Here is a 27,652-nt window from a genome sequence, read left to right as displayed (position 1 = left end):
TTTCCCATGAGTTAAGGGTACAAGTAGGGATTGTGGTCCTCGCATTTGGAGGATTAGATTTCAGTTATGTTGAACAGATACTGTGTCAAGTACGGTTTTCTATCTTACAACTGAGGAGGATAAATGCACTGACAGGTGGTAAAAGGCATATTTTATGAGTAAAAAAGTGAAATAAAACAAATGAAAATGCACAATATTTTCTTCTGTTGTCAGTGGAACAGTACGTTTTATTATGGCTGTATGCAATGGGAATATTAGCTCTGATCTGCAGAAGTGCAAATTAAATGGCTGATTTAAATTATCATATTTCATGCATAGTAACTTTACAGGCTTTGACTTTTCTTCTTCATTGTATGTAAAACCTTTATGAGTTATTAGCCTTTTTTTGTCAACTATATTTTAGAAGTGAGAGGTTTATTCCTGCTATTACATTAAACGAGGCATTTTGCTGCTAGGAGAGTTTAGCATTTTATTCAGCTGTGATAACTTTCCCTTATACTCTATCATGAAGCACAATTAAGACAGAAATGTTCAGTAGTTTTATTATGCCCTTGTGTGAGAAGCTAATCTTTTTTTTCCCCACTTCATTTTTCAGGGATTCCCAAAGGATTTTACAAACTCTACACATTTGTCTAGCACACTCTGTAGTGACATAAACAAAGAATACATGGACCTTAACGGGGGCTTTGGCTTTTATACTTCTAGTAATTCCACTTTCTCTTATTTCAAGTTTCAAGAGCACTGAAATTTTCCAGTTGATATTCTGGACTTATGGGTAAATTTTGCTTACATTAATTTGGGCAGTTCGTTACTTTGGTGGGTAAGCAGGGCAACAGAGGACTGGGGTTTTTTAAATAAAGGTATTTATTATTTCAAGGAAAATTTTCTTTACACAGAACAATACACAGGTTCACGTCCCGAATTACCAGTGGGAAACAATCTCTGATGAATGCCATTCAGTAAAAATGAAATAAAGCTGGGTTTTTTTCCCCTGTAGGAAACCAGCAAACATTCCTAAGGAAGTAATTTCATTAGTATCTTTTCAAACACTGGTGTTTTGTTTTAGCCCGGCTTCCAATGGAAACACGCTGTGTGCATTTGTTGCCTTGGGTCTTGCTGTCTGGTTGTTCCCTCTAATAACTTGTGAATCTATTTGCTGAATTTGATTGAATTTGATAGCGTAATTGAAGACTAAGAGATACAAGCAAATAAGGTGAGGACATTTAGCCCATTATACTGCCTTTGACAGTGGCTACAGACCCAGGGAACATCTCCTGTTACCTTCCCAGGATTATCTCCCAGCATGTGGGGCTGGAGGCTCGCACACATTCTCAGCCACAGCTGGTACCTTTGTGTCTCACAATCTCCTTTCCTACAGAAACAAGACAAATCTTTTCCTGCTCTGCTTGCATCTTGCATATTTAAAGTAGAAAAAAGAGACCCTCTAAGTAACCCAGCTGAGGGAAAGACACAACATGAGCAGTTATCCCTTACTAGACATGGCCCCGTAGGTTATCCAGCACATTTTGTCCTTTGCCTCTCTATTCCTTAGGCCTAGATTACCTTATGATAAATTGTTCTGAGTAAGGGGAAGTGTGAAGCAGACAGTCTGATATTTTTTTCATTTTCTGCCTTGCCTCCTGGGCACTGGCCAAGTAAACTGCCACAGACTGGCCCATAAACCTCCCTTCCCCAAGACAGTCTTGTAGGAAGAATCCGAGGGACTAAAACATCCACAGCAGCAGGCTTCATGTGGCTCTGTTATTTATTATGACAGCCACACAAAAACATCTTCTCAGTGATGTGTGTGAGAAAAAAGCACCTGGTCTGATCTTGTGTGTGTCAGGAGGCAAAAGTGTTTCACAGTGTCTGCCCTGCACTGAGTTCTGTAGCTTCCAGACCATCCAAGGAGATGGAGTTGGTCACCTCCTGGCTCTCACAGCCCAGGGGACTTTGGACCAATAGCGCTTCTAGTCCTGGTATCTGCCTAAGGCTGCCTCAAATTTTCCTTTAGAGTCACTAGAATCAAGCAGTTTAATGGTACCCCAAAGTGTCATTGTCAACACCAGCTGCACTTGCCACAGGGACTCCTGGTCCCCATTATTTTTTGCCATGATCTTCTTGTGATGATGGAATGTCATAATTTCTGGGATCCCTACAGGCGATCATTAAAATGCTGGTAAATCAGTACTGATGACTGGTTTCCCTTGCGTAAGCAGAGTATTTCTCAGCAGATAAGTACACTTTTTTTGCCATGAACAATGGAAGAAATTAAATGTACATTGAACTTCTTTCCCATGGGCTGTTTATATTTCAATACACAAGGATAATTTATACAAGAAAATGTAACATTCCTGATTACATGCAGCATTCAAGAAAACAGTCAGACTCTTCCGATTTGAAAAGAACAAAATAATGTAGGAGATGGGGGAGTATTTTCATGTTGATTTTGACTTCTGAGTCATCAAGTTAGGAGAAAGCCCTGTGGCAACAGTACTCACCCTATATGGAGAGTGAAAATAAACTGAAAATAAACGCAAACTGAAAAGGAAAGACGGCATCTCTACAAGGCCCTTTTCCTCTCCACACTAATCATTAAGTAGCCAGAAAAATTCATGGCGAGGTGCAACCTCTTCCAAAAAGGCACCTGGTGAAAGAATCCCAAGTGTGTGTTATGGTGGGGGTATGTGTCTGTAAAAGTCCTTCCTGGTCTAAGAGGGGGCTGGTGTTTGAGGAGACCATGCTCTGGCTTGTGCTTTTGGTGGCAGCGTCACAGAGACCCTTTGCTCAGATCATCCCAGTGACCTCAGCAGTCACAAGGAGATCAGCACACAAGCTAGAAGCCTGTAGGTTAGAACATGTGACCACTGTGGCATGACCTCAGCAGTCACGGGCAACTCAAAACTTGCCTCAGAGCTTTGCGGAGGGTGAGACAAAGTACCCCAAAAGAAGGCACTGACATTGGAGATTACTGAAATCCTTGTTGATGTCCCATGCCAGGCACTGGCTTTCTCCGCTGGAAGAAGGAGCTTTATCAGATTGTAGCAAAGAAGAACTAGGATCACATAAAGCCAGGTTGGCTTGGCCACTCGGCCGGTGTGTCTCAGTGGCTGGTATGTCTCTTCCTGCTGTGTCTCTTCCAGCACCTGTGGAAAGCATCAGAGTTCCAGAAGTGTCTCCCTGCTCTCTTCATTGACTATACAGAGGAGCTGGGTTCCCTGTGTAAGTGCTCAAATAAACCCTTGCTTAAGTGCAATGAATAAAAGCCTTAGTCTTACTCTTTGCTTCACTGTTGAACTTCCTCAATCAAAAAACTTTGCAGGCTTTCAGCCTTGGACTTGAAGATACACTGGCAAAATTCCTCTTTTTCTCTCTGAAATTATCTTGCTTTATAGCTGCAGAATCAACTCTAGTTGGGATTTTACCCTGTTCTGCGTTTGCTGCTGCCCCACATTCTGCATCTAACATCTTCCCTAGGAGGTGCTGCTACCTCTTCGCATGGAGTTGATGGCTCATGGAATTGCCGAGTCGCTGATGTGGGAGGCTGGACCTCTTTTTGATCCATTGCTTTCAGTGCTGATATTTCTCACCATTTTATCAAAAAGTTCTAATATTTGGTAGCCTTCCCACAGTGCCATGCCCTGCAGCGGGTCTCCTTGAGCCACACAGCCCCCTCTGAGGCCTCATGTGTGTGAAAAACGTGACCTAAAGACCCAAACCAGAAAAGTAAAGGCTTTGATTGCACTACATTTTATATGTTAAAATGATGCCACACCTATAGTTAGACCTGAGATACCAAATTGTCACCTGCTGATGGGAAGAGAACCTAGCAAGTAACCACCTAGCAAATAGACCTCTGCCAGGGTGACACAAGACATATAAACTAGCAAACAGTTAAGGTTAAATATGTAGCAGTTTGCAAAGAGCTCTATCAGCTGCATCGATAGGAGAGGGAGGAAACTGCACGAAGAACAAACCAAGTACTTACCACTCACTACTGATTTCTGAATATTTTTTTTCTAAAATAAAAGACTTTGTGAAAGAAATTTTTTTTTTTTTTTCTCCGCTACAGTCACAGATGTGTGGGGTCCTTTGCTTCCCCCTGCTGACACCCTGAAACGGCGCAGGGTGGGCTGTGGCTCCAGCCTACCGTGGGAGTGGGGAAACTAATGAGAATGGGCTCTGCCGGCAACCGCTCCCGCATCCCACAGCTCCCACGGTGCTGCTGCTGAGAGGTGTGTGAGCGGGCAGCCAGGTGGAATAAAAGCAACTGAGCCCCCCCTGCACCTCACCGCTCACGGGCAGGGTCCTGGGGAGCCGAGCACAGCTCTGGGGTCCCACCAGAGAAGACTCTTCCAGCTAGCTTTCACTGAAGGCTGGATTTTGCAGTTCCTCTGCCTGGTCTCCCACTTGTGCAGGTGAACGGATTCAGCACCCACAGCACTCTCAGGTAAGAGGGATTTGCTGGGAAGTGGATGATGTGCCGCAATAAAAGGCAGTGTGGGGCTTTGTGGTTTGTTAAGAAGAAACTGGCTCTGGAAGTGGATTTTGCACGGAATATTTTGGAAAAATAAAAAGAAACCATTTCCTCTAGTAGTCTTTAGAGAAACGACCTTGCTCCAGAGGGGCTTGCTGGCCCACGTGCACCTACCGTGTCCCAGCAGGATGCCCCAGTAGTTGGGAGCTGTTGAGTGAGAACTGGGGTACTAGGAAGCCCCATCGACTCTGCCTGCTGTGTTCATCAGCGCAGAGTGGGGCACCTGAAGCTGGGAGAGGGCAGAGCTCAGTTTGAGAAGACTGAACATGTAGGACAAGCATGGAGGTGGCTCTTGTTTGGTGGGGCCAGTGTGAAGCTGTCTTTTGGCTTTGCTGTGGGTCAGGGATGTGTCAGTCAATCAGTGCTACTCTTCTTTTGACTCATGTTACCTAAACATTTAGGGTGAGAATAATGACCAGGAAAACAGTTCAAAGCTAAAACTGCCTGAAATAACAAAAGAGCAGGGATGGAGGGTCTGTGCTACAGAGACTTATCACTGCTGCTTGTTGGGGACAAGGAACCAAATTACAACAGAAGGCAGCAATGTGGGACACAGCATGAGCGCCAGGCAGGCAGCAGCAAACCTGGGCACCAGCCACCACTGGAGAGGGCACTGACTGGAGAAGTGCTGGACAGGCTGGGGGAGGTACAGGGATGCTGTGGCTCTGCTGTGGCTGGTTGCAACCCTCCACCCCAAAAAGCACCTGTGTGGAGAGGCCTCAGCCTCCTGCAAGGGGCTCAGAAACTTGTCCTCCCCTTGCTGGCCTTTGTAACAAGATCAGGTCCCTTCACCTCAAGGAAATGACCCCAGGGAAGGACTAATGGGATGAGGTCCAGAAGCTGGCTTCGGTCTTTAGCTTTTTTTTCTAGTTGTGGATGAGTTTTCCATTTTGCATGTGACTCCCAACTCACCAGCAAACCAGGAGCAGGCACTGTGTGGCAGGACATCCACCAGTCTTCATGCTGCACCACTTGCAGTTTCCTGTAAGTTTCAGTGATTGTTTCCCTGTTTCAGCTGGGGAACAAAACTGTTCCCCAGCTGCCTGGCTGCTGAATCACACTTTAGCACCCTTATGCACTGGTATATGGGAAAATATTCATCTTTAACATCCACAGCAGCATCTGCAGAATCACTGAATGGTTGGGGGAAAGGGGCAACACCTATTTATCCAGCAAACATAATGACTTCTCCGAGGTATTTGTCAGTCCTGTAGGAGTCAAACCCAATGTCTGAGGAAGGACTGAAACCATTGCCTGGTGGTTATATGTGTTATGTCCTTGTGTGAACACGTTTTGTGGACAGTCATCACGAATTTGCTTTCTTTATCTCACCTTGTTAAAACTGCACACACAGAGCTCTGATTCACAGTCATTTCTGGGCTCCATCACTAGATGGTGACATGCTCCCAGATACAGAGTCCTCCTTCAGTTTGACTTTTTTCCTTCAGTGTAAAATAACAGTAAATTTAGACAAAACATATGTTTTACCCTCTGCTTATGGAAATACAGTGTTCCCAGCCACATGCAATTCTGCTCGAGATAATTTGGTATTCAACCAATTTTTAATACGGCATTGGTTTTGTTAACACAGTTTCTGTAAGAATTACTGCTATAAAAGTTATTCTAGGCATGAACACTTATATGAAGACTAATATTACTGATCTCTGCATAATTTAGAATATGTTTGTCAGCATCTAATAGCATACTCAAAATGAATGCATTGTGCACTTTCTAGGAACAAATCTGCACCAAAAGTTTTAAAGTTTAAAATTAATGTGTCATTTGGTTGTGGAAACTATCAGTTTCCCTTCCTCCTGCCTGTTTTCCCTGAGCATGCAACAGTGCTCATTTCCTTCCTTAAAATATTTGTCAGTAGCTGCAGCCCAAAGGCACAGTATTTGCTCTTCTGAAGAAGGTTTGCTGGCCGGGATGAGGAGTAAGCACTTCCCAGAGGTCAGGCACTCACATGTAACCTCCGTTCCAGTCCATCGTTCAGTATTGATGGAGATGTCCACTGGGATTTGCAGCAGTAACACCCATCAAATGAGGCTTGTGGCATAGTATGAAGATGAGGGCTGGTGAAGGAGACACCTGATGTGATGATGCACACTAGGAACCTGGATGTATATGCTGGTGGCTGGCTGCTATATACAAGTGTCTCAGCATGGGTTACTGACCCAGTGAGATGTCTGCAAAAGTCTCAGTCCCTGCTACTTGCTTGGCTGCTCACCAACAGGTAAAGCCAGACCTGCCTCTATTAGTGCAGTGACTGCCAGGAAATAGAAACCGTGGTGCCAATGTGCAAAGAGTAAACATCCCATTCCCCTCTGCAGCAGATGGTCCTGTGCTGCAGCTCATGGGTCTCTCGGCTTGCAGGAGAAAGTAGGCTCCCAGGAGACAGCCAGCTCTGCTCAGCCCTCTCTGGTAGAGCTTGGACAGGCTCTGGAAGGGTAATGGCCACATGTCAGCTGAGTGGTACAAGTCTGTCTTTATCTTCAACACATGTCTGGAGCCCTGTGGTCCCTAGTAGGCTCTGGGCCAGGTTGGGCTCAGCATTACATGATGAGAAATCCCAATGGGGTGGGTTTCATGTCAGCTTAGAACAGAATGAGGCTAAGCTTAAAATATTGCTCTTTAATCATTAGGAAATTTGAAGAGACTAATTTGATGTGTGTGTGTGTGTGTGAGAGAGAGAGAGAGAGAGAGAGAGCGAGCGCTTTCCACGTTTGATGCTACTTAACTGGTGCTGTCTGACACCCAGGCCTTGGATGCCTAGCTGCTTGCTCATCCCTCACCCCACCTCATAAAATTCTTCTTTACAAATTCACCTCATAAAATTCTTCTTTACAAAGAGCTACTTTCTAATTCAGCTACTTTTTTCTCAAAGGCATCTTGTTCTGGGCTCCCTGTGGTTTGCAGTTTTTATTCTATATTCCTCTTCAGAATCCTCCTCGATCTTAAAGCTATTTTCATCCTCTCTCCTCCTCCTTTCTTTAATTCATTTGCTCACTAAATAATTTTTGCAGAGGGTTTGTAGTGAACCTTACCAGTTTCACTAGGTTTTCTCATAACAGTTAAACACACTTTGTCCTGCCCCATCCCCAAAGTCAAGACAGAACCTTTTATAGTTTTCAGGAAGACAGCATTAATACTTCTACCCCAGCCTTCCTGTGACCCCAAAGCTCTATCATCACCAGCAGGCAAGCCCAAAGCTGCTGGAAGGCATGCCTGACTCTGAATATGCCTCATTGATGGCTGCTGTCTGGATTTGTGGATGATTTGAGTTTTCTGAAGGTAGTGAAAGCCTGCCGAAGTATGTGAGTGACTCTGAGTTAAGATATTTCATAGCATCATAGAATGGTTTGGGTTGGAAGGGACCTTAAAGATCATCTAGTTCCAACCCCCCTGCCATGCGCAGGGACACCTTCCACTAGACCAGGTTTCTCAAAGCCCCATATTTAGTAAGTTAAAGACACTTTTCATAACCATATTCATTTCTGTATCCCCACAGACACCCCAAAAAGGCTCTTCACAATGACTGCCGGCCTGGAGAAAGCCTGCCACCGGTGCATTTCTAAAATTGCCAGCAATGGTAAGGTAGTTCTGGTAGTAATTGCTTCTGTATTTAGGCAGCCCTGTTGCTAAGCCAGGTATATAGAGGAACTAAGATGATGTCAAGACCCACCTGAATTTTCTACTGAAGTTTTCTTTTCTCCCCTCCTTTCTGAGTTATTTCCTGTTCTAGGCAATTTTGTGTGCTGATGGAGCACACAATAGTAACTCTATCCTGACAGTGCCTGCCTGCCGCAGTATTTGGATTATAGCAGACCAGTGTAAAATTTGAAACAAATACAAACACCGCCAAGTACCCAAATACATATTGCAGCAGACAACCTAAGCAATATAATGTGTTTGTCTCCTGTTTCAAGTGGTACCTTACATGTAGTTCAGCAGAAGTATCTGCAGGGAAAACCACCTGGTAAAGAGCAGCGAAGCCAGCCAGGGAACAAACTCTCCCAGGAGCAATTCATGCAAAGCAAAACTGCTGCCAGCCTGTGTGCTGACATGGGGACACAAGGTCAGGGACAGAGTATGGTCAGGAATAGCTCCCTTTCACCCAGAGACATTGGGAGCAGGGTCTTCGTCCCTCCGCTTGCCTGGCCCCTGGCACAATGGCCACTGCAGGAGCAGGTAGCCCTCATAAGCAGCCACGTGTTGTGGGTAGGAAGCATCAGCTATCTGAATGGAGGTCTTTCACATGACAGCCTGGGCTCACTCAGGCTTTAAAGCAACTGGTTCATCCCACCCAGGGTGGAGGACGCAGAGGGGTGTAATGAGCTGACAGCTCCTGGGCTGGGTGAACATGCTGGTTCTTGCTCTCCAAGGAGCAAAGCAGCAGAAACCTGACCTGGGCTGGGGGCCGTACAAGCTGTACTGAGAGGCACAGGAGAAATAGGCTTCAGGGGTGGGTTTTTGTAAGATCTGGGAAACAGTATCATTAGCAGGAGGTTAAAATCCAAGGGGTTTAAAGCAGCTTACTCCTGCTGACTGCATCTCCTTTTCATTCCTAGTTGCAAATGCCTTTTGCTTTCACTTCTAGGCAGTAGCAATTTCTAATTCCACTCAAATATGAGAAGAAAACCCCTTGACCACTCACCATAATTGGTACTTCACCCACACTAATTGCTGCATTTGCCAGTCTAGGGCTGTTACCTTGGGGTCTTTTATATTCCTGTTTTTGGCTTCACTTGAAAGGCTCTCAAAGTTCAGAATGAACTTGTATTAATGATTAAACCCCTTAACTCCTTGCTGCCTTACAACCCTTCAGAGAAAACCAAGGCAGGGGGACAGACAGCCCTGGCCTGGGTTCAAACCAGGCCCACCCATAGGAACCTGGCACAGGCAGCGAAGAAGAGGACATTTTCTGGCCCACTTGTTTGTGCTCATCATTGCCCCAGGGGAAAGGAGGGCTGGGGAGTGATGAACACTGAGGAGTGTGGAGCATGCGGCACTCTCATGACACCCCAATGAGCCCCTAGAACAAGGACCAGGCTGGCGTGGTAACCTGGCACAGGCAGCGAAGAAGAGGACATTTTCTGGCCCACTTGTTTGTGCTCATCATTGCCCCAGGGGAAAGGAGGGCTGGGGAGTGATGAACACTGAGGAGTGTGGAGCATGCGGCACTCTCATGACACCCCAATGAGCCCCTAGAACAAGGACCAGGCTGGCGTGGTCTCCCTCACAGCCCACAGAAAGGACGTGTAGGGGGGGATATGGGCCTGTTGGTGAATATCAAAATAAAAAAAGGCAAAAGTTGTATTTTCTCTGATTTTTGTTCCTACTGGTTACAAGCAAAATGTCACTGTTCCCTGTTGGTATTAAATTGGCACTGGGACTTTAATGATGTCAGAGAAAATAAATGATCTTTCTGAAATTTGTTTGAAAGGGATTAGTTCTGATCTCATCTATGCCATCTTACACCAGGAGTACCCTCTTGGGTACCCACAAAGTTACCCATGAGTAAGGCAACTCAGAAATACCATTCCAGGAAACTCATTATCTTTAGGTTTTCATTACATTTAAGTTCAAAATCAGCTCAGCTTTAGCTATGGATCAGCTAGTGCATCCAAAATTGATTTTCTGTTCATTAAAATGCAAACCCTCCTGAAGTGCAGTGACACTTAATTTTACTTTTTCTCATCATCCTGTGTATGCTTTTCAAAGAGCATTTCAGCACAGCCCCACATTTGCACCTATGGTCTCTTGATATTTAAATGATTCTGAGGAGTCAACCTACCTGTGCAGCATCATCTAAATTATTTTCATACTTGGTACAGCAATTTAAGTTCAGAACATTAGGGCAGTCTTTAATTAACTGACCAAAAAAAAGAAGGCTAATCCACTACCCTGGGTCTATTGCAAAGCAAACTGGTGGCTCTTTATATAATCCCTAAATCTTGTTTTAAAAGTACATCTGGAAATTAATCACAAGGTGCCAAAACCAGAATTTAGACCATGGCATAAGTGTGGCAAGAGGCATGGCATAAAATATTGCCTAACCCCCAAAGCACCTACATCTGCATTTACATCTATCTACATTTACATCTGCATCTGCATTTACATCTACATCTGCATCCTCCCCATGTTGAAGGTTCTCAGATTACTAGTACCTCCTTATTCTACATAATTTCTGATGAGCACAGCATTGCTGGTGTCAGTGCTGGAACCTGGAACTTAAATTTTAGGCGGTGTGATGCTGGCATAGCTTATCTGGGTACCAAAGTACTGTTTCACAGTAGCACAACCTTGTCTAAGCAAACAGTGATGGCATGCAGCAAACAGCTGGTGGCCCTGAGCTTGGATTTGGTCTGCAAGTCAGTCTTATCACACTTTCCCTGTCTCCGATGGTGGCTTTGCACTGGGACTGGAGACCTCCATGGGAATGGCTGTTCCTTACGCTCAATCTTCCAGCTGCTGAATATCTAGTTTGGTCAAGGGATTAAATCACCCTGAGGTGGGATTCCTGCTATTTGTCCCAAGAGATTATTTATCTCCTTGCTATGGCACTTAGCCTCATACATAAAGCAATCTTTGTTTCTGCTTAAGAAGTTCATCTCATGTCTCTACCTTCATAGCTCTGGATCACCCACAGGTCCTTTTTTTCAGTGCTCAAACCTTGCTGTTATTTTCTCTCATTTGGTCATTGGCTAGCCAAGCTGAACAGATTTAATTATTTTCCTTCAAAGCTAGTTTGTTCAAATCTTTTCTGCATATCCCATCTGATGTAGTGACATTTTCCTGTCACTCAAAAGCCCAGAAAGACACATAGTATCCACAGCTACCAAACCCATGGGCAGACTTGTCTCCGGTCTGTAAAATGTATGATCTTCTTGGAGCTGGTTCCCCAAGCAGAACCATTAAGACTTGCTTTGCCACCACAGCACCTACACACACTGCATCCTTTCTTTAATCCGAGTCTCTGTCAATACTGCAGGGGATGCCTACAGATACTGTGAAGGAATAACAAGTGGATGAAAATATCTGCTACCCGTCTGCACTCCAGCCTGCTACACCACCAGTGTCCATGCTGCTGTACAGCACACTGTGACACTGCTTGCTAAGCTAGTGCACTACCATCTGTATCTGCCTCAGGGCATGATCAGACCCCAGGCTGGGCCAACTGACCCAAATTTGCTCACATCCAGACTGCTGAGAGTCAGCTCCCTTCAGAGCACTGTTCCCATGGGGCATCTGAAGGGACTACTGTGAGATTACACGCAGAGTTTTGCTCCTCAGCTTGTTCATGCAGATAAATCCTGGGATAACTGAAGAATTTGTTTGGAAGCTGGTAGCATGTCATTTTAAAAAAAATAATCTTTTTTTATCAGGAACCTGACAGGCTATAGAACAAACAGCATTTGAGAGTGATGGTAATGTACACAACACTTCATTTATTACTGTATTTATTATCAGAGAGCTTGTCACACACTCTACTGAGTAGGTTGCACTACAGCCGTATTAGCATACTACCTAAGAAGAGTGGGTAGGTTGAGATTTGTATTCATAAATCACTTCTGAAAATCCCATGAGGACTCTTCTTACCTGAAAAGAAAGAAACTTTTCTCTGTCTTCAAAGTAAACAGGGGCAGACTGAGCTGATTTGAAACTTCCAAGTGCTTGGAGAAATCATGGCAGCAAAATAAAATCTGAGGAGCCTGCAGGTAAATTGGTGTCATGTCCAGTACTGCCTCCAGATCCATCCCACATGCCAGAGGACAACTCATCTGCTGCATGCTCTGAGGCCAGGCACGTAGCTGGGGTCGGATAACTGGGGAGTAGCCGAGGGAGGGGAGGAGAACTGCAGTGCAGGGGCATGGCTATGGAAGACGTAACAGCTCAGGCATCAGAAGAGAGACCATGACGTACAGCCATAATCGTAACGGTGATTTCAAGTTCATTTACTTCTGTGGGGAGACCCTGGCAGGAGTAACTCAGCTAAATAGCAGATTTATATCAGCTGACCGTCCTGCTGGGCAGGAGACACAAAATCTGCACCTGTTGATCTGATTTTTGTGTCTGCAGATTTCAAGGAACATGCAAGATATACAGTCACTTTGCTCTCCTCTTCCTCTGTTGTGATCCCAGACACAAGCTCTTCCCTTCACTCATTTCCCTGCACGTTAGGTCTCGCCCACTAATGCCTCCCAGAGCAGGACTTTACCAGTGCCCCACCACATGCTGTCCTGGAGGTGCAGAGCAGGGGCCTCTCCTGCCTCATGCCCTGACACCACCTTTGCAGAGCAGATGTCCTTCTGAGCCTTGCCCAGAAACACTTCCCTCACCCCGTTGTGTTTTTAGAGACTATCAGCCCTTTTTTGCTACTTTTTCTAGGAATGGGTCCAGGGGCTTTTCTGTCTAGCCTGTGAGGCGATATCACTGACTTGAAAATATCACAAGTCCCACACGTGAAACTGCACGGATAGCAGCATCCTCTGCAGAGCTGTGCTACCCTGCGGCAAATACCATTTTCGTAAGCAATTTGTCTTTGGACCAGAACGGGGCAGCACAACCCAGACAAATCCAGGCAGAGAGCGTGTGTGTCCCGACTGAAGAGCATTTCTGTGAAAACCCCACACGTTTCAGGGAAAAGAGTCTTTAGTGCTGCTAGCGGCATTGAGAACGGCTGCGGAGCCCTGCCAGTTGTGTAGCCAATTGTTGAGAGTCTCACTTTGTTAAACATGGACCTGGAAGCCTTCCCAGACTATGCATCTGCCCCTCCAATTCGAGACCTAAGAGGCTGTAGCTGAATGGGGAGATAATGAGTAAATACATTCCCATCGACTGCTTTGGGAGGGGAATTAATGAACCATTATCTTTTTCTCTTGAGCTCCGAGTGGTCCCTACCTCCCATTTCTCCCCTCCAAAATCAAGCTATCAGGTAGATGCTAGACACAAGCAAACACAGACACCTGTGTGCCAGATGCACAGCTCCACATATACAGGGCCCCCCCCGAGCCTTTTACAGAGCCTTCCACAGCGTCCCTCCCCGGGGGTCAGACAGACCATGCGCTGCACGATTAAGAAAGGACATGATGCCTCCTCCCACCGGGCTCCTGAGTACTTGCCCGTGCAGCAAGGACAGAAACAGGAGGCAGCTATGAAACTGCAGGCAGAGGGGTGATGCTTCTCTGAGTGCTGTGCCATGATGACAGGACTTCTGGCAACACCAGGCAGTCAGTGCAGCTCCTGCAGACCTGAACTGCACTCGTTTGGATACCAGATAAATGAGTTGCCCAGGCTGTGGGCACTATTTGCAGGTGATATTCATGGGTGTATTGGAAGCCCAACTCAGCTACAATACCATCGCTTCCAAATATGAAAATAATAGTCTAGATAATGTAACAGCAAGAGGACCTAGCACGAAATGTGACATGTGGTGAAAAGAGAGGCTCTAGGCTGAGTTGTTTTAATGAGAGACTGTCAGCGTTTGAAAGAGCTTAGTCAAGTGTAGGACACTATTCAAGCAGAGGAAGAATTTCTCTACTGTACAGCATTCAAGAGATAGGAGAGCCTGAGCAAAAATGTGTGTGTGTGTGTGTGTGTGAGAGAGACCAGCCAACAGGGAGAGGAGGAGGGGGTGGCACAAAGAAACAGAAGTGCTTTCTTCAGCTCAAAATATCTTCAGTCTCTACCAATTCATAGATAACAAACATGCTACTTCTGAGAAAGAAAGATGTCTCTCAAGCACTGAAGTGTAAGATCCTCGTTCTCTGCAGAGGAAACACGAGCAGCGTGTGGGGGATGGTGTGTTCCCATGAAAAGTGTCTGCAAGTCAGAAAGCCTGGTAGATCTGCCCTGAATATTGATGCCGCTTCTATGTCCTCTGTCTCAGTTTCTCCTTCTGTAAAATGGAGGCAATGATGTTTCCCTTTTTCTCTATGGCACCCTGAGGGTGATGTTTTGACAGCACTTAAGAGCTTCCCAGAGTGGCACTGTACGCAGGGTGCTGGCAGTATCCCCGTGGTCCTGCACGGTGAGGAGGATGCCACTCGCAGAGGTTGCAGTTCTCTGGCACAGGGAACCTCATGACACAGTTTGCCTGGAGAAGGGCTCGTCCCAAACCAACCCTGAATGCTTGCTCCAAGATTTTTTTCATGATCCCCCAAGGAGACATCCTACTCCTTTTCTTATCCATGCCCTTCTCAGCCCCTCTGCAATCTATGCCCTCCTCCGTTTACTGCCCTTCTGCCTCCTTACGCATCTACTTGCAGATTGAGCCATTTGCAGAAGCACTCTGCAGGGACACTCTCCACAGAATGTCCTCATTATGTTTTACTCTCATTTTGCAGGGCAGCATTTCACTTTAATATTGCCAAGTGTTCATGATTAGGCACAGAGGTGACAGCTCTTGTAAGACAGGCTGCTCACACTATTCTTGACGTTATTGTTTCTCACTTTCTGCAAAGGTAAGCATTCATCCTCTGCAGCATCAGGCTGTTCTGGGAAAATATCAGGGCTCAGATACACCAGCAGCTCTCTGGGGAGTAACTAAGCACCTCAGATCCACTCACCTGCAGGAACAGTCTATGTGCACCTCTAAAACATCCTTCCATGCAGCTTAAGCTGATCTATCCCAATGACAAGTCCCACTCCTTGCAGCGGGACTGCTGCCTTTGTGTTTATGAGCTGAGTTGGGTCAGGGAGTTAGACCAGCCAGAAACTATTCACATCTGCAGTAAAGACAGTTTATTTAGCTATCAGTGAAAACTAAGTGGAATGTCATTAAAGCTATTATTTGCTTAGCAAACAGATACGGCTCATCAGTTGCCATGGATTAGCTGATGCAAAGTTACTTGTTACTGCACAGTCACCTGGCAGTTCCTCTGAAGTTGACGCAGGCTAAGGCAGCAGTGGCTGAGTCCTTGCCCTTGCAATAAGACAGATAGAAGTAGTAGCAACAAAAGCAGCTTGTGTCTCTCATTGCTCTTCCACAGATACAAGGACTAACAATGTATAGGTTAAAAAACAGAAGCTTGAGCTCTGAGAGAGTGATAAACCACTTGCTGGTCCCATCATCTCAAACGCTGCACCATAAACACTATATTCCCACTCCACTGAGGGCACTGCATTTCTTGCTACACAACTTTATGGATAAATAGCATCTGTAAAGCATTGGATGGAACTGATGGTCTCTAAACTTCAACCAGTCCCAATAACCCTGTCTTTCTTTTCTCATTCACAGCATGCTTTATATTTGGTCTCCTCGCTTTCCTTGCCTTACCACTGTCCATGACTTTTATAGGTAAGTTGACTACTAACGCAATTTAAAAATAGGAACTTCCCGACACTCTGTGGCAGGTTAACACATCTGGTGGAAGAAAGGTGTTGTAAAACTTAAAAGTTTCCAATTGTTAAACCTGTGTGTTGGTCCTTCAGTTTCAGACAGAATCCCAGCCCACACTTCATGGTGGGGAGGAAGCAGTGCTTGAATTCTGACCCTATTTGTCTCAAATACCCCTCCAGTGTGTCTTACCTCAATACAGGGCTCTGTCTGTTGGAGGAAGCTCAGAATCTGACACATGAAAAGATTTCATTAATCAGGATCCCTCTGTATTAACTGCACTGCAAAAATCTTAGAAGCGTAGGGCTGGAAGGGAAGAAGAGATATCTAGGCTGCTATTTCTCCATCTTTATGAAAGTGAGACCTGTTTTTGGCTGATCTGTCGCTGTATAACCCCCCAAAGGCTGGATTTGTGAGTAGCATTTCAAGATCAAATATTTAAGAAAGGAAAGGAAAATCCTTTGAGCTGCAGAATTTTATACATTTTTAAACTGCATAAGGCTCTTCTTTTCTTAAGCATCACCTTTTCCTTACCATTAACATAGATTTTTTTTTTTCAGCTGAGCATTTTCTAACACTTCATTACTCCCTTTGGGCCCTTCACATCCTCCACATGGGTTGTGACCTCCACTTGAGAAACATCGGTAGAGACACCAGTCCACCTCTGCTTTCAGACAGGCTCACATGCTCATGGCATCCCTGACAGATGTCTGACTTGCCCTTGCTCAAGGAAATTCCACAGCTTCCCAAGGAGCCTATTTCAGAATTTTATTGCTCTCACAGACAAAATATTTTCCCCCATATCCAACCTAAATCTTCCCTATGGCAAATTATACAGATTACAGCCTGTCCTAACCACCGTGGTCACAAAGACAGATTGGTCACCATCCTACTCAAGAGAACCTTTGAACTGTTTGAAGGCTGCTATTATAACCCTGCTCCATCTTCTCTTTTTTTCCCCCAGAGATCTCAAAAACCTGCTTCTTTCATCCTGACCTCACAGGTCACTGTTTCTGTAGTTTTTTATTTTGCATTTTTGCCTCCCTCCTTTGGCCTCTGGCCAATGTAACTATTTTTTTTTCCCCTCAAAAAAAAAAAAAAAGACGAAACACAGGACTCCAGCTGAGACCTGAGGAATGAGCAGTGCAGAATAATTAGCTCCTCTGTTTAACATGCAGGATTCCTGTAAACACACCTCAAAATGAAAGATGCTCTCTGCACCAACTCATTGGCTCCAATTTAGTTTATGGTGCATTGTAAGCCCAGATGGTTTTTGGCAGCACGGCTCCCCATCAGACATTCCTCATTTTTTATTTACATTGAAGTTTTCTCTCCTGTATTCAGTGTTCAGCTTTATTGGCTGTCATCTCACAGATTTTGGATGCCTTTTTCCAGTGTATCCAGATCACTTTGAATTTTAAGTCCTGTCCTCAAGAGCCCTTACAATCATTCCAGATGGGTGTCCTTGAGAAGTTGTTCACCTTTTGCCTCATTATTCATGAAAGATGGTGCAAATGAACTCTACATGCAGATGCTGTGGGCAAGATGCATCTCACCTAGGTTTGGACCGTACGCATCTGTAACTAAGCTAAATGCCGTATGTTGCCCTTGCAAGCAGTTAAGAGAAATGGGTTTTTCTGACCATGAAAGTCTCATACCCTCTTTTAGGTGTCTGCATTGAGATGAGATGACTTTTAAGGGAGTCAGGACACCTAGCCTGTTGGCATGTATAGTTGGCCAAACCCACAGAAAAAGTGTTCAGCTAAAGGTTGGTGCTGGTTCCTTTATCTGGGCTCTTCTGAGTACCAGTGATGACTGTGGTAGGATTCTGATTAGGACGTCCTAACTAGGAATTAGGGAGTTCTAATGAAGGATTAAGGAGCAATTAGGAAGTAGGGAAATGGACTGAACTGTTACATCTCAACACTTAGGCTCTTATGCTTATCCATGACTTAAAATTGCTATTTATCCCTTAAGAGGATTTTAGCTTTAGCTTTTCCTCAGGCTGAATATGTCTGAGCTGTGGAATAGGGGTGGGAAGGTATAATTCAAAGTGTGGTACAGCTTGCACGTGTATTAACAGCCAGCCTTCTAGAAATGAATCCAGGGCTGGAATCTGACCACTTATAAATATAATTTCCTAGGAATAGTTCATAATATCTTTAAGATCAGTGAGAAGTAGAAAGTGTACAGTAAGATACTAGCCTGGAGCTCTGGGTAGCTCCTGCATCAGATATAGAGCCCTTTTTTCCCACAACTTACTGAAATTAAGAGATAATGTCACTGTAATATAGTGTTGTCAGAGGATATTGGTTTCCTGCAGCTACATATCTGCAAAGACATTTTTAGGAAAATGAAATGTCAAGGAAAATGCAGATATTTATTATCCAAGCAAAAGCCTCTGATTTTCTGATAACATTCTGTTACCATGATTTCAGAGAATAACTTACTGGTGTGCCTCCAGTCATTTTGGTTCTTGCTTTCTGCAGAGGAAAACTGAGATATTTTCAAATGTTAGCAAATAAATTATAATAATATTTGTTAAAATTCAGAGATAAATAGCTGGTAGCCCCAGTAATGATTACACACTAACAGTATACACTTTTAAAATTTGGTAGTACTGTAAATCACAATGTAAGTCAAGGTACTCAGCAAATTTTCCAAGCTCCAGACTTGTGACATCATTTAAGCCACAGATTGTTTAGCAGCTTTCTAACTTTTACTGGTAGAGATGATCCCTCTTTTTCACTAAACACTCCAAAAATAGAGAGAGCTATGGAAGCACTTCATAAGACTTTTTTTGAGAATGTTTTTTCAGTTTCCGGAACAGCAAAGGATTGCTCCTAATAACACATTCTTGTATGTTGTCCAGACTACCTTTATATACAGCGTTCCCCAGGGGTAGCTAAATCACATTTGAAAGCTGATGACATAATTTTCTCAATAGGGAATCTAAATTTTCCCCTGCTCAAATTTAACCCAGTACTACTCCTTATACTCATATCTACACCAAATAATTCCTCAACTCTCAAGCGCTCCCTATAGTTGTCTGAAGCCTATTCTCATACTCTGTACCTTTACATGGGAGCCAGTCTTGTTCTTTAGCGGGTGCTGTTACCATAATCTTTCCTTGCATTTCAGTGCTTTGGCCACACACCTTTTCTGTGAGTTTCCTCTGATTTGCTGATAAAATGGTGCCCAGAAGCAATTACTTTGAGATAAATCCTCTGTAGCAGATCCTAGTGTAAAGCCTACAGACCAAGGACTGACTGAGGTCTACACTAAGTAATAGCAGCTGCAGTCATCCACTAGGAACAACTGAAAATGGCCTGGCATGTTGTGTCCTCTGCCTCCTATTAGAAGAGAAGGTGGGGAATGGGCACCAGACACCAGATTAGCCTTGCTACACAGCAGCCATCCTTTACCGTGGGATGCACTTCAGCCATTTTCAGCTACCTGAGAAGAGCAAAGCAGCTAAAATGAGGACAACGCTGTATTGGCTTTCATTCATCCTGATCTTATATCTCATGGATAATCATGAGTCGTGAGGACATTTGGTTAATAGTCATCCATTGTGGGCCATGCCACAAAAATGCCCAAAATGGTGTCCTTAGAGAAGCTCATGTCCTGATCGCTCACAAGCGCTCTTTCCACTTGGCTGGACTTTGTGTTCCGGATTCCACTGCAGTGTTGTTCTGTGGTAGCCAAGAGGTAAAATGTGCAAGTACCTCTGCTTCCCCAAGCCTCCCATCTCTTTTTATCCTTTGGACACTGTGCGAGCTGTTGGACATCCTCGCTGTGTCTGATCTTGCAAAGGTTGTTGGTTTATTCATTTGGACTCATGCGCTGGTCTGTGTTGTGGTCAGGTTCAATTGCTCTTCACTCAGAACAGATCGCTCTGGCTTGCAGGGACCATTGCACTAGAAGAAGAGCTTTGATCTCTCATGGTCCATATATCCCATCATTAACAGTTGAACGAAAACATATCTCGTGCTCATGGGAAAGAAGAGCTAGCACTGATGCTCTCCTACTAGTTTTCATGTTCCCAAATAAGTCAGGCACATGCTGTGTGTGAACTGATTGGCACATGATGTGTGTGCCTAGATTTCACTGTAACAAATATCAGTACCCATCTGTCAAGAGTGGGTCCATATTTCCTATTCACCCATAGTGCTGTATTTTTCAAGTTACTACTGTTTTACCCCCTTTCACCTCCTCTTTTGCTGTCATATCTGCCTGCAATATTCTCCCAAAATCTACAGAGTACCACTGCCTGTCATTCAAATCCTTCCCAAGACTGACTGCTGTCATGTTACATATGTGAAAGGACTCCATAATAGATTTGTCTGGGAAACAGAATCATAGCTCCATGAAAAAAAATTGGCATATTTTCTTGATTTATTTTTTTTGGGCTCAGATCAAAATCTCAGTAACACACTGGAAATAGAAATTGCCTAGGTTCCTAAACTGAAATATATTCCCTGAGATCCCTGGCCAGCTGCTTTTGTGGCAGGCTATTACAGGGCCAAGGACTCTGGAAACCCTGGCTGCTGCTTTCTGAAAATGATATAATTCGTGATGATTTCCCTGCTGCCTACCTCTGTAGAGTTGGGTATCTGAGCAGGTCTCAGTGATACACAGTGGTAAAATGGACAAAAATTACAGCCTTGCAATAGGAACAAAAAGGGAGAGAGTCCAAATCCATCTAAGTCCAGCCCTTTTTAATTATGGGAAGGCTGGTAATAAATACTTAGTGTAGAGGAGTCCACTGGACTTCACAGCCTTTATACACAGCAGGTCACAAAACACTGTCCTGTATACTGTGACTAATGTAAGATCTATAGAAAGCAACCACAATCCAGAACACCTATATTATGCTATGCAAAGAGTGCAAGAGAGGTTCAGGACATCAGCAACGTTCTGGACCAGCAATAGCAGTGGATTTGGTGAGAAAATTGACAAGCTGAAGAAGGCAGTAAAAAAAAAAACCCACTGATACTTCTTTCCTGATCCCTCCTGTTTGGTGTAGTTCTGAATATGGAGGCAAGACGTTCCACCTGAGAGATGTTTAGCACTGAGACCAGCACATTGCTTTCAGTATCCTGCATCTAGATAAATGCAATTATTCAGAGAAAAGTCAGAATTTCTCCTTGGAAATGATTTATACAAGATGAAAACAGAAAATCCTTTCTGTCCTCTGCAACTGATCAGTAGAAGCCCTGAAACAGGGGATCAATAACAATAAAATGTGTAATGAACAGTTTAAAATTGACTAAAGATGCCACTGGGTAAAGAGACTTGGGCAGAGGATTCATCTCAGCTAACTTTAGCTATCTACAGCTGGCTGTCTAGATTCCTTGTATAGCCATGGAGAGAAAGAGGCACTTTCAGGGCCCAACTGATCTGACCTATTTTAAATGCCTATCTTAGGATGAGATGAATTGAATTTTACAAGTGTCTATTTCTCCCTATTGACTATAAAGAGAGTCTAGGAAACTAGTTCAGATATGGATGCCTGCATTGCAGACATCTATATTTGGACAGATGAGTCTCACTGCCACAGACCTGTATCACAAGCTTCAGTGTCTACTGCCAGCAACATCCTTATACTGCCATATACTCCCTTCCCTAAGACCTACCCAGCTTTCTCTTCCTAGCAGTAGATTTGAGGGTTGCCAGGATCCCTGGCTCCATAACAACCAATACTTTTAGCCTCCAGCAGCTCAAGCAGCCTGGGTAATCGAGCTTCTGTGGTTCCCTATCAGCTGCCTGGGAAGCTAAAATGGTTCTAGGTGCTCCCATGGGCACTGGCTCCCAATCTTCCAGGCATCTGACTCGGGAACATGCCACACTCAGGGGAGCTAATGAGCAGGAAAGGCATGAGAGAAGCTTATGGGAATTCCTTCTTTTCACAAACAGTTTTGATTTTCAATGAATTTTCTACTGCTGATGAAAATTTCCTGTACACCTCAGTCAATCATTCATTTAACAAAGATGCAGTGGATGAAGATAATGACCTATGTACCTGGTTCTGATCAGTAATGCCAGAACAACAGTAATGCTGTTGTTACCTTTGCTCTCTCTCTTCCTTCTCCTGCCTTTTGCTTGTTCATGGTCCTCACTCCTGTAGTGGGAGATGCAAACCCCCATTAATTCAGCCCCCATTTCAACAGACGCTGGATGCAAGTCTTGGGTCTAAGCACTACACTTCACTTACAGCATCTTTAGTTTTCACTGTACAGCTTGTTGCACTATTTGATCACTTGAGATAACAAACATTAATTTTCACTGTTCAGGAATGAAGTTTTTGGAAGATTGCCCAGTTCAGCCACTAATTCCATTATATCTGTTGGTGGGTGGCGTGATTGGCAGCTTAAAGGTAATGTGCCTTCTGTGTGTGAAAAATATTTTGTGTGACTAGACTTTGACTTGCTAGTTAAGACATAATGATGGCTCCAGACAGCTATGTGCATGCAGTACTGAAGAGACTTACCGGGATTAAACTGTGCTTGTTTCAGCACCTAAAGCACCCGTCAGTCAAGTAAGACACTAATGAGTTCAGCATTCAGCATTGTCCCACACATTGTGGTGTGACTTTCTTCTGCATCACAGCATCTGTGCTGCCATCCCTACTGAGGAAAATGACTACATAACATGGATGCCTGTGGTAAATGGGGTCCTATTTCCACAAGCATTACTCCAAGCCTGCCAGACCTTTCTCCTTCATTTTCAAACACACACGCTGGACAAAAAGTGAAGTTACTCTCCTAACTTTGGGAATACTATAAAACTACAGGTGTTTGTACATAGTCCTTCACAAGTTCAATTTACTCCCACGCTGACCTGGCCAGAAGCAATGACTGTGCAGCAGCATGGCTTCCTTCCAGAGTAAATATATCCTTGCATCACAGCTTATTAATCTAGGCACAGCATTTTATAACCACAGCTAACGGTCTTCTAGTGGACTGTGCTCACTTATATCTTCGCTGAGCCAGAGCCTGGCTGCTTAACAAATAGAGACACCCCTATATAACTGTCACACCCTGGTCACTATAAATCTATAATTTTGTGTGGCTCTAGGATAAAGGATCACCCTATTCTGACAGTCCCTTTGCAGATGGTGTTAACTGGCTGCTAGTGGGCATGAAGAGGCTTGTCACAACAGACTGCAGAGCTACTTTAAGGCTTCTCAGCAGGATTAAGCAAAACCTTTTTTTGATGTCCCAATGATGTTCCTGACAAAGGAAGGAAAAGAGGTAGAGCTGAAGGAAAAACTTTGGAACCCCACCGCTGAGGCATGAAGGGCTAAGAACACCAAGTGCTGCTGCCGGAGGGAACATCTGTACTGGTAGCATTGGCTGTCCTACACAGCTAACGGGAGGCAGCAGCAACCCAGCACCCAGCCTACCTTCCCAGGAGCCTGCCACCAGCAGCGCAGACAGGGCAGACCTGATGGGTTGTGGCTTAATGTATGGGTACAGGCAGCCTGTCCCTTGAAAGGAAACCTGCTAGTCGCTGACTTGACAGCACTGCATATCGCAGCCAGCAGATGCTGCAGACAGGAGATAGCTACATTCCCCTTTGATAATGTTTCTAGCCTCTTTTCTTTGCCAGGATGAAAAGAAAGGGGAAAGAATATTCCTCTCTAGGTCTCTATATCCTCCACAGTCTTTCACAGTGGTAACCAAACTGCAGTACATCACTGGGATATGAATCATCCCCCTGAGAACCTTTGGTCAGTAAATAAGTAAATAGAGAAAAAATAAAGTGCTTAATCTTGTTATAAGGAATTTGCTATGCTATGAGTTCTACTGGCAAATGTTTAGTCATTCGATCACACCAGTGGACTTATCTGTATAATCAAAAGTTCGTTTAATAATAGTTTAGAAAAGGTTAGAGAAGAACTGAAAGAAAATCTTCATGCTAATGAATTGAAGCCTTCATCAAAAATGTTGACTGTTTCTTAGCTATAAAGTCAGTTTTTCTCACCCTAAATAAGGTGGTGAGTCAGTTAATATTCCTGCTGACGTCAAATAATGGCTTGAATTTGGCTTCAGTTGACAGCAAGACTACCTATTGTGCAGTCTGGCAATACATTTGGTCAGAATTAGATTGGCCTAATTCATGTGTCATCTCATAGTGCTTGACCTGCAGCCAAATTCCACCTGTTTCAACTCTGCCTTCTGTTATGTTTATCAGACTGCACCGACTTCACTGAGCAGTACATTTGCTTGACCTCTGAAAGTTAAAAGATCAGAGAAGGGGTACAAGATGAAGTCTGAATGAACACTGTCCTGTGATGGACATCATTTAATGGCAGATCATTCTGGCCCAGATCTGTACAGATTTGTAGGCTCCTCATCTATTTCTTTACCACCTCCAGTCTTTAAAAGGCAATGGTAACCTACAGATGTTCACCAAGCAACTGAACCATTTTACAGCATCCGGAGAGGCCAGCTGAATTCATCTCATGCTGCTCCATAAATGTATATTCAGCAATTATTAACAATGTGAGCAACTGCCAGAATTTGCTTCAATCACAGTTTGGCAAGGCAATATCCATAAGAATTAAATGCACTTTCCAAGAACTGGTGAGATGCAGTTGAGATCTATAAATCCACCTGGGAGGTTTCTCTGACTTCCTCAAAACCAATGTTCATCTGCCATTTAACCCCATTTGCATTGCTGAGCTTTTTGAAGCTTGAGTACAGGCAGCTGCCTATGTGCTGAGCTCACCTCAAAGCTAATGAACTGCGCAGAACTTCAGGTCAAGCCACAGGTCCCCATGTGGAAACCTCAGACCCACTGGCCAAGTAGGTTTATCCCTCCTGTGTGTCGTGAGCCTGCCTTAAATAAATGTTAACCTGAGAAGATGTTCTGCTGGTTTGAACAAGTCTACCAGTTTGAGAGTTCAGCTGGATGTGAAGCATCCAGTGGAAACACCATTTTTTTGCCTATGTTGGTGCTGGGACTTTAATCTCTGTTTTTCACAAACTGATGCCAACATCTGGGCTAGACAAACAGCTGGCTTTGTGAACAATTATTTAATCACTTATACATAATTGAACAGTTTTACAGGGAAGAGCAAGAGAATCCTCTTCCCAAGATGTCCTGGATCTTCTTGCTAAGCCTTGCCTCTAGAAAATGGGGTACACGGACTAAAATCTGAACCACACAGAACATAGACCCAAATGGGTTTTCCTTAGCCAGTGTTCTCACCATTAATCACTGACTAATGGAGAAGGGAGGGTGTAAAACAACAGGTGCTCTTCTCTCTCATTTCAAGCAGAAAAATGAGCACAGAATGTAAGTTTGGGAAAGAGAACATGGCTGAGAACCCCTGCTTGGACAGTAAATCGCTCCTCATAGACACTTGTAAATCCGCATCTTTTGCCTTTCCCTCTGAATTTCATTCCTGGTTGGACAAGGCAGCTTCCTGATCAGTTGGTTTCTTAGAGTCCCTTTCCCAAAGACACAGCTCGCTGCAGGGAGGCTTGCACAGGAACCTGAGTACCTAAAAATGGGGGTTGCGATTACAACAGCTAGTACCTTGAGGACTGGGACAAGTGTTTCAGGTGTAGCAAGATAACACAGGTTTCACAAAGTTTGGCCTTGTTGGGCCCTGTATATATGTCTCCTATAAATCTACCAAAATTAAGAAAGTCATTTAGGGGACAGAAATTTGAAAGCTTCTCTACACTGCAGTCAACCTACCTACAGACTTTGTATTGCCAAGACTAAACTAGAAATCTACGTTTTGCTGATGTTCTACTGCATTTCCCTGTAGACCAGACCTTCCTAACCTCACAGTATCATGGTATTCCACCTATTTCTCTGCCAGTTCTGACTGAAGACAGGAATGGAGCAATCTATCTGTGAAAATGATGCTTAACTGAAGAAAACTTGACAGAATCATTCCGAGTATCTGAAGCAATTTATTTGGGGTTTAGGTCAAAGTCTAGATCCTTCATAATTTTATTTATGCTGATTCACCTATATAGACATGGAAAAAAGAGTTAGGAGAGACAAATCCACCCACTACAAGGACGGAACTACTCTACTTAACTCATTTAGCAGTTACACTAATCTGTTCTTAAAAGTCTCCAGTGTGGGAGCTGCTGCCATCTCCCTACACAATCTGTTCTCATGCCTTTCCACCCTTACCATTGTCAAGTTTTTTCCAATGTCTGGCCTAAATCTCACTGGTGAATAAACTGTAGGGAAAAAATGCATTATTTTCCAGCAGGATCTGCCTCATTTGTAGCTCCTCAGCTTTCTCTTACATGATTTTCCCACACTCGGTTTTAATTTGGCCCAAAGGCTGGCAGTGGCCAGAAGGTGTTCAGACTTTCCACAGCCAATTAACTTATTCCCTTTCCTCCCTCAATGCCTCCAGGTGACTCTCCTGCTGTACGACTCAACCAGGATGAGGCAGCTGCTTTCCAAGTCTGTTGTGATTGATGATGATGATGACGATGAATATCCCTGGAGGCAGAATGCTCACAAGTACTACATCCATCTAACCCTCAGCCTTTTCCTCTTTCTCTGGTTCATTCTTGGGAACTACTGGGTTTTTTCTGTGTACCTGCCGAATTTCATCCCACCTTTCCATCAGCCTCAGGATTACTGTGACAAAACCTTGTACATTTTTGCTGTTGGTGTTCTCATTATTAGCCATACTGTTCTCTTTCTCCTTATCTTTTGTAGCTGCTGCATATATTGTTTTTCCAGGCAAAGATACTCTTCTGAGGAAGACTAAATGCCACATAAATAAAGCCCCAGATGTCTGGGAAAGAGTGTACAACAAAGAAGAGGCAATAATTCACCCTTGTGTACATCTTTGTTGTACTTTATATATGTATGATAGCAGTCAACTGCAAGATGAAATTGTAAAATACAGTGACAACTGGCAATAGCTAAACTGGAATACAGCATAGTCAATGTAAAATTGCTGCTACAGATGCCAGGGTGCACTCTTGCTAACTTCTACATCCCTTTTTTAACTCTTGGATATTCTGTCTGGATTAAGCTCTTGCAGATGCCAAACTCCTACAAAACCAGGTCCCCTTATGTTGCTTCAGCATAGTACATCTTTGTCTATAAAAGTAGCCATGTTATCCTCTTCACTGGGATCTGAACATCTCCGTAGCCTTGCTGAGGTATGTTATAGTCCCTGCATTACAGATGAGGGAGCTGAGAAAAAAAGATAAAGGGATGTATTCAGACCACCTTGCATGGCGCATGGACTTTGACAGTAACTTAGATACTCACTAAGGAGCTATTCAGGCCACTGTTAGTGTAGCTATGATAGCAATACGAGCATATGTAAAAGGCAGCCTGAATATGGCCCCCAGGTCTCTTCTGAACTTGGATTAGAAAGCATCTATATCTACCTTTGGTACTAAAACAGATAGTCTGAATATATCCATATATATCCAATACATCCAAACTGAGTCAAGGCCACTTTGCAAGTCTTCGGCAGAAGAAGGAACTGAGCTACTGAGTATCAGATCAGTGCTTTAACCAGGGCTCAGCATTCCCCAATCTGGGGAGACTTCTCTTCTCCACTTTTTGTATAGCAGTAATTTGTCAGTACCACATCAACACAAAGATGGTTGTCAAACCACTGTGATCAAGTTCATAGAAAAACTGATGATGCTATGTTGGTATTTTAAATATAAAACATGATAATAAGATATGGGCAGGATGTGAGAATTGCAGGCGGATGTGTTCACTACAGAAGTTCTCTGGTTGTCGTGTGAGTGTACATTTGA

At 44.0% G+C, this 27,652-nt stretch overlaps 1 protein-coding gene across 1 annotated transcript; it reads left to right on the top strand.

The window, feature by feature from the left end:
* Nucleotides 1-8,071: 8,071 nt before the first annotated feature.
* On the top strand, nt 8,072-26,644 carry TMEM272 (transmembrane protein 272). The gene is made up of 4 exons (XM_074861005.1): nt 8,072-8,129; nt 15,780-15,839; nt 22,175-22,257; nt 26,275-26,644. The coding sequence occupies exons 1-4, from the start codon at nt 8,072-8,074 to the stop codon at nt 26,635-26,637; spliced, it is 564 nt and encodes a 187-aa protein (XP_074717106.1). The 3' UTR covers nt 26,638-26,644.
* Nucleotides 26,645-27,652: the final 1,008 nt, after the last annotated feature.

Source organism: Strix uralensis, chromosome 2 (genome assembly GCF_047716275.1).
Source record: "Strix uralensis isolate ZFMK-TIS-50842 chromosome 2, bStrUra1, whole genome shotgun sequence".
Lineage (NCBI taxonomy): Eukaryota > Metazoa > Chordata > Aves > Strigiformes > Strigidae > Strix > Strix uralensis.
This window is presented reverse-complemented; position numbering and strand designations above follow the sequence as displayed.

Excerpts from the sequence above, each read along its gene's own strand:
- TMEM272 (XM_074861005.1), top strand. The coding sequence starts at position 8,072 with ATGACTGCCGGCCTGGAGAAAGCCTGCCACCGGTGCATTTCTAAAATT. Across the intron at positions 15,840-22,174 it reads ACTGTCCATGACTTTTATAG|GAATGAAGTTTTTGGAAGAT; the intron begins GTAAGTTGACTA and ends TTCACTGTTCAG. Across the intron at positions 22,258-26,274 it reads GCGTGATTGGCAGCTTAAAG|GTGACTCTCCTGCTGTACGA; the intron begins GTAATGTGCCTT and ends CAATGCCTCCAG.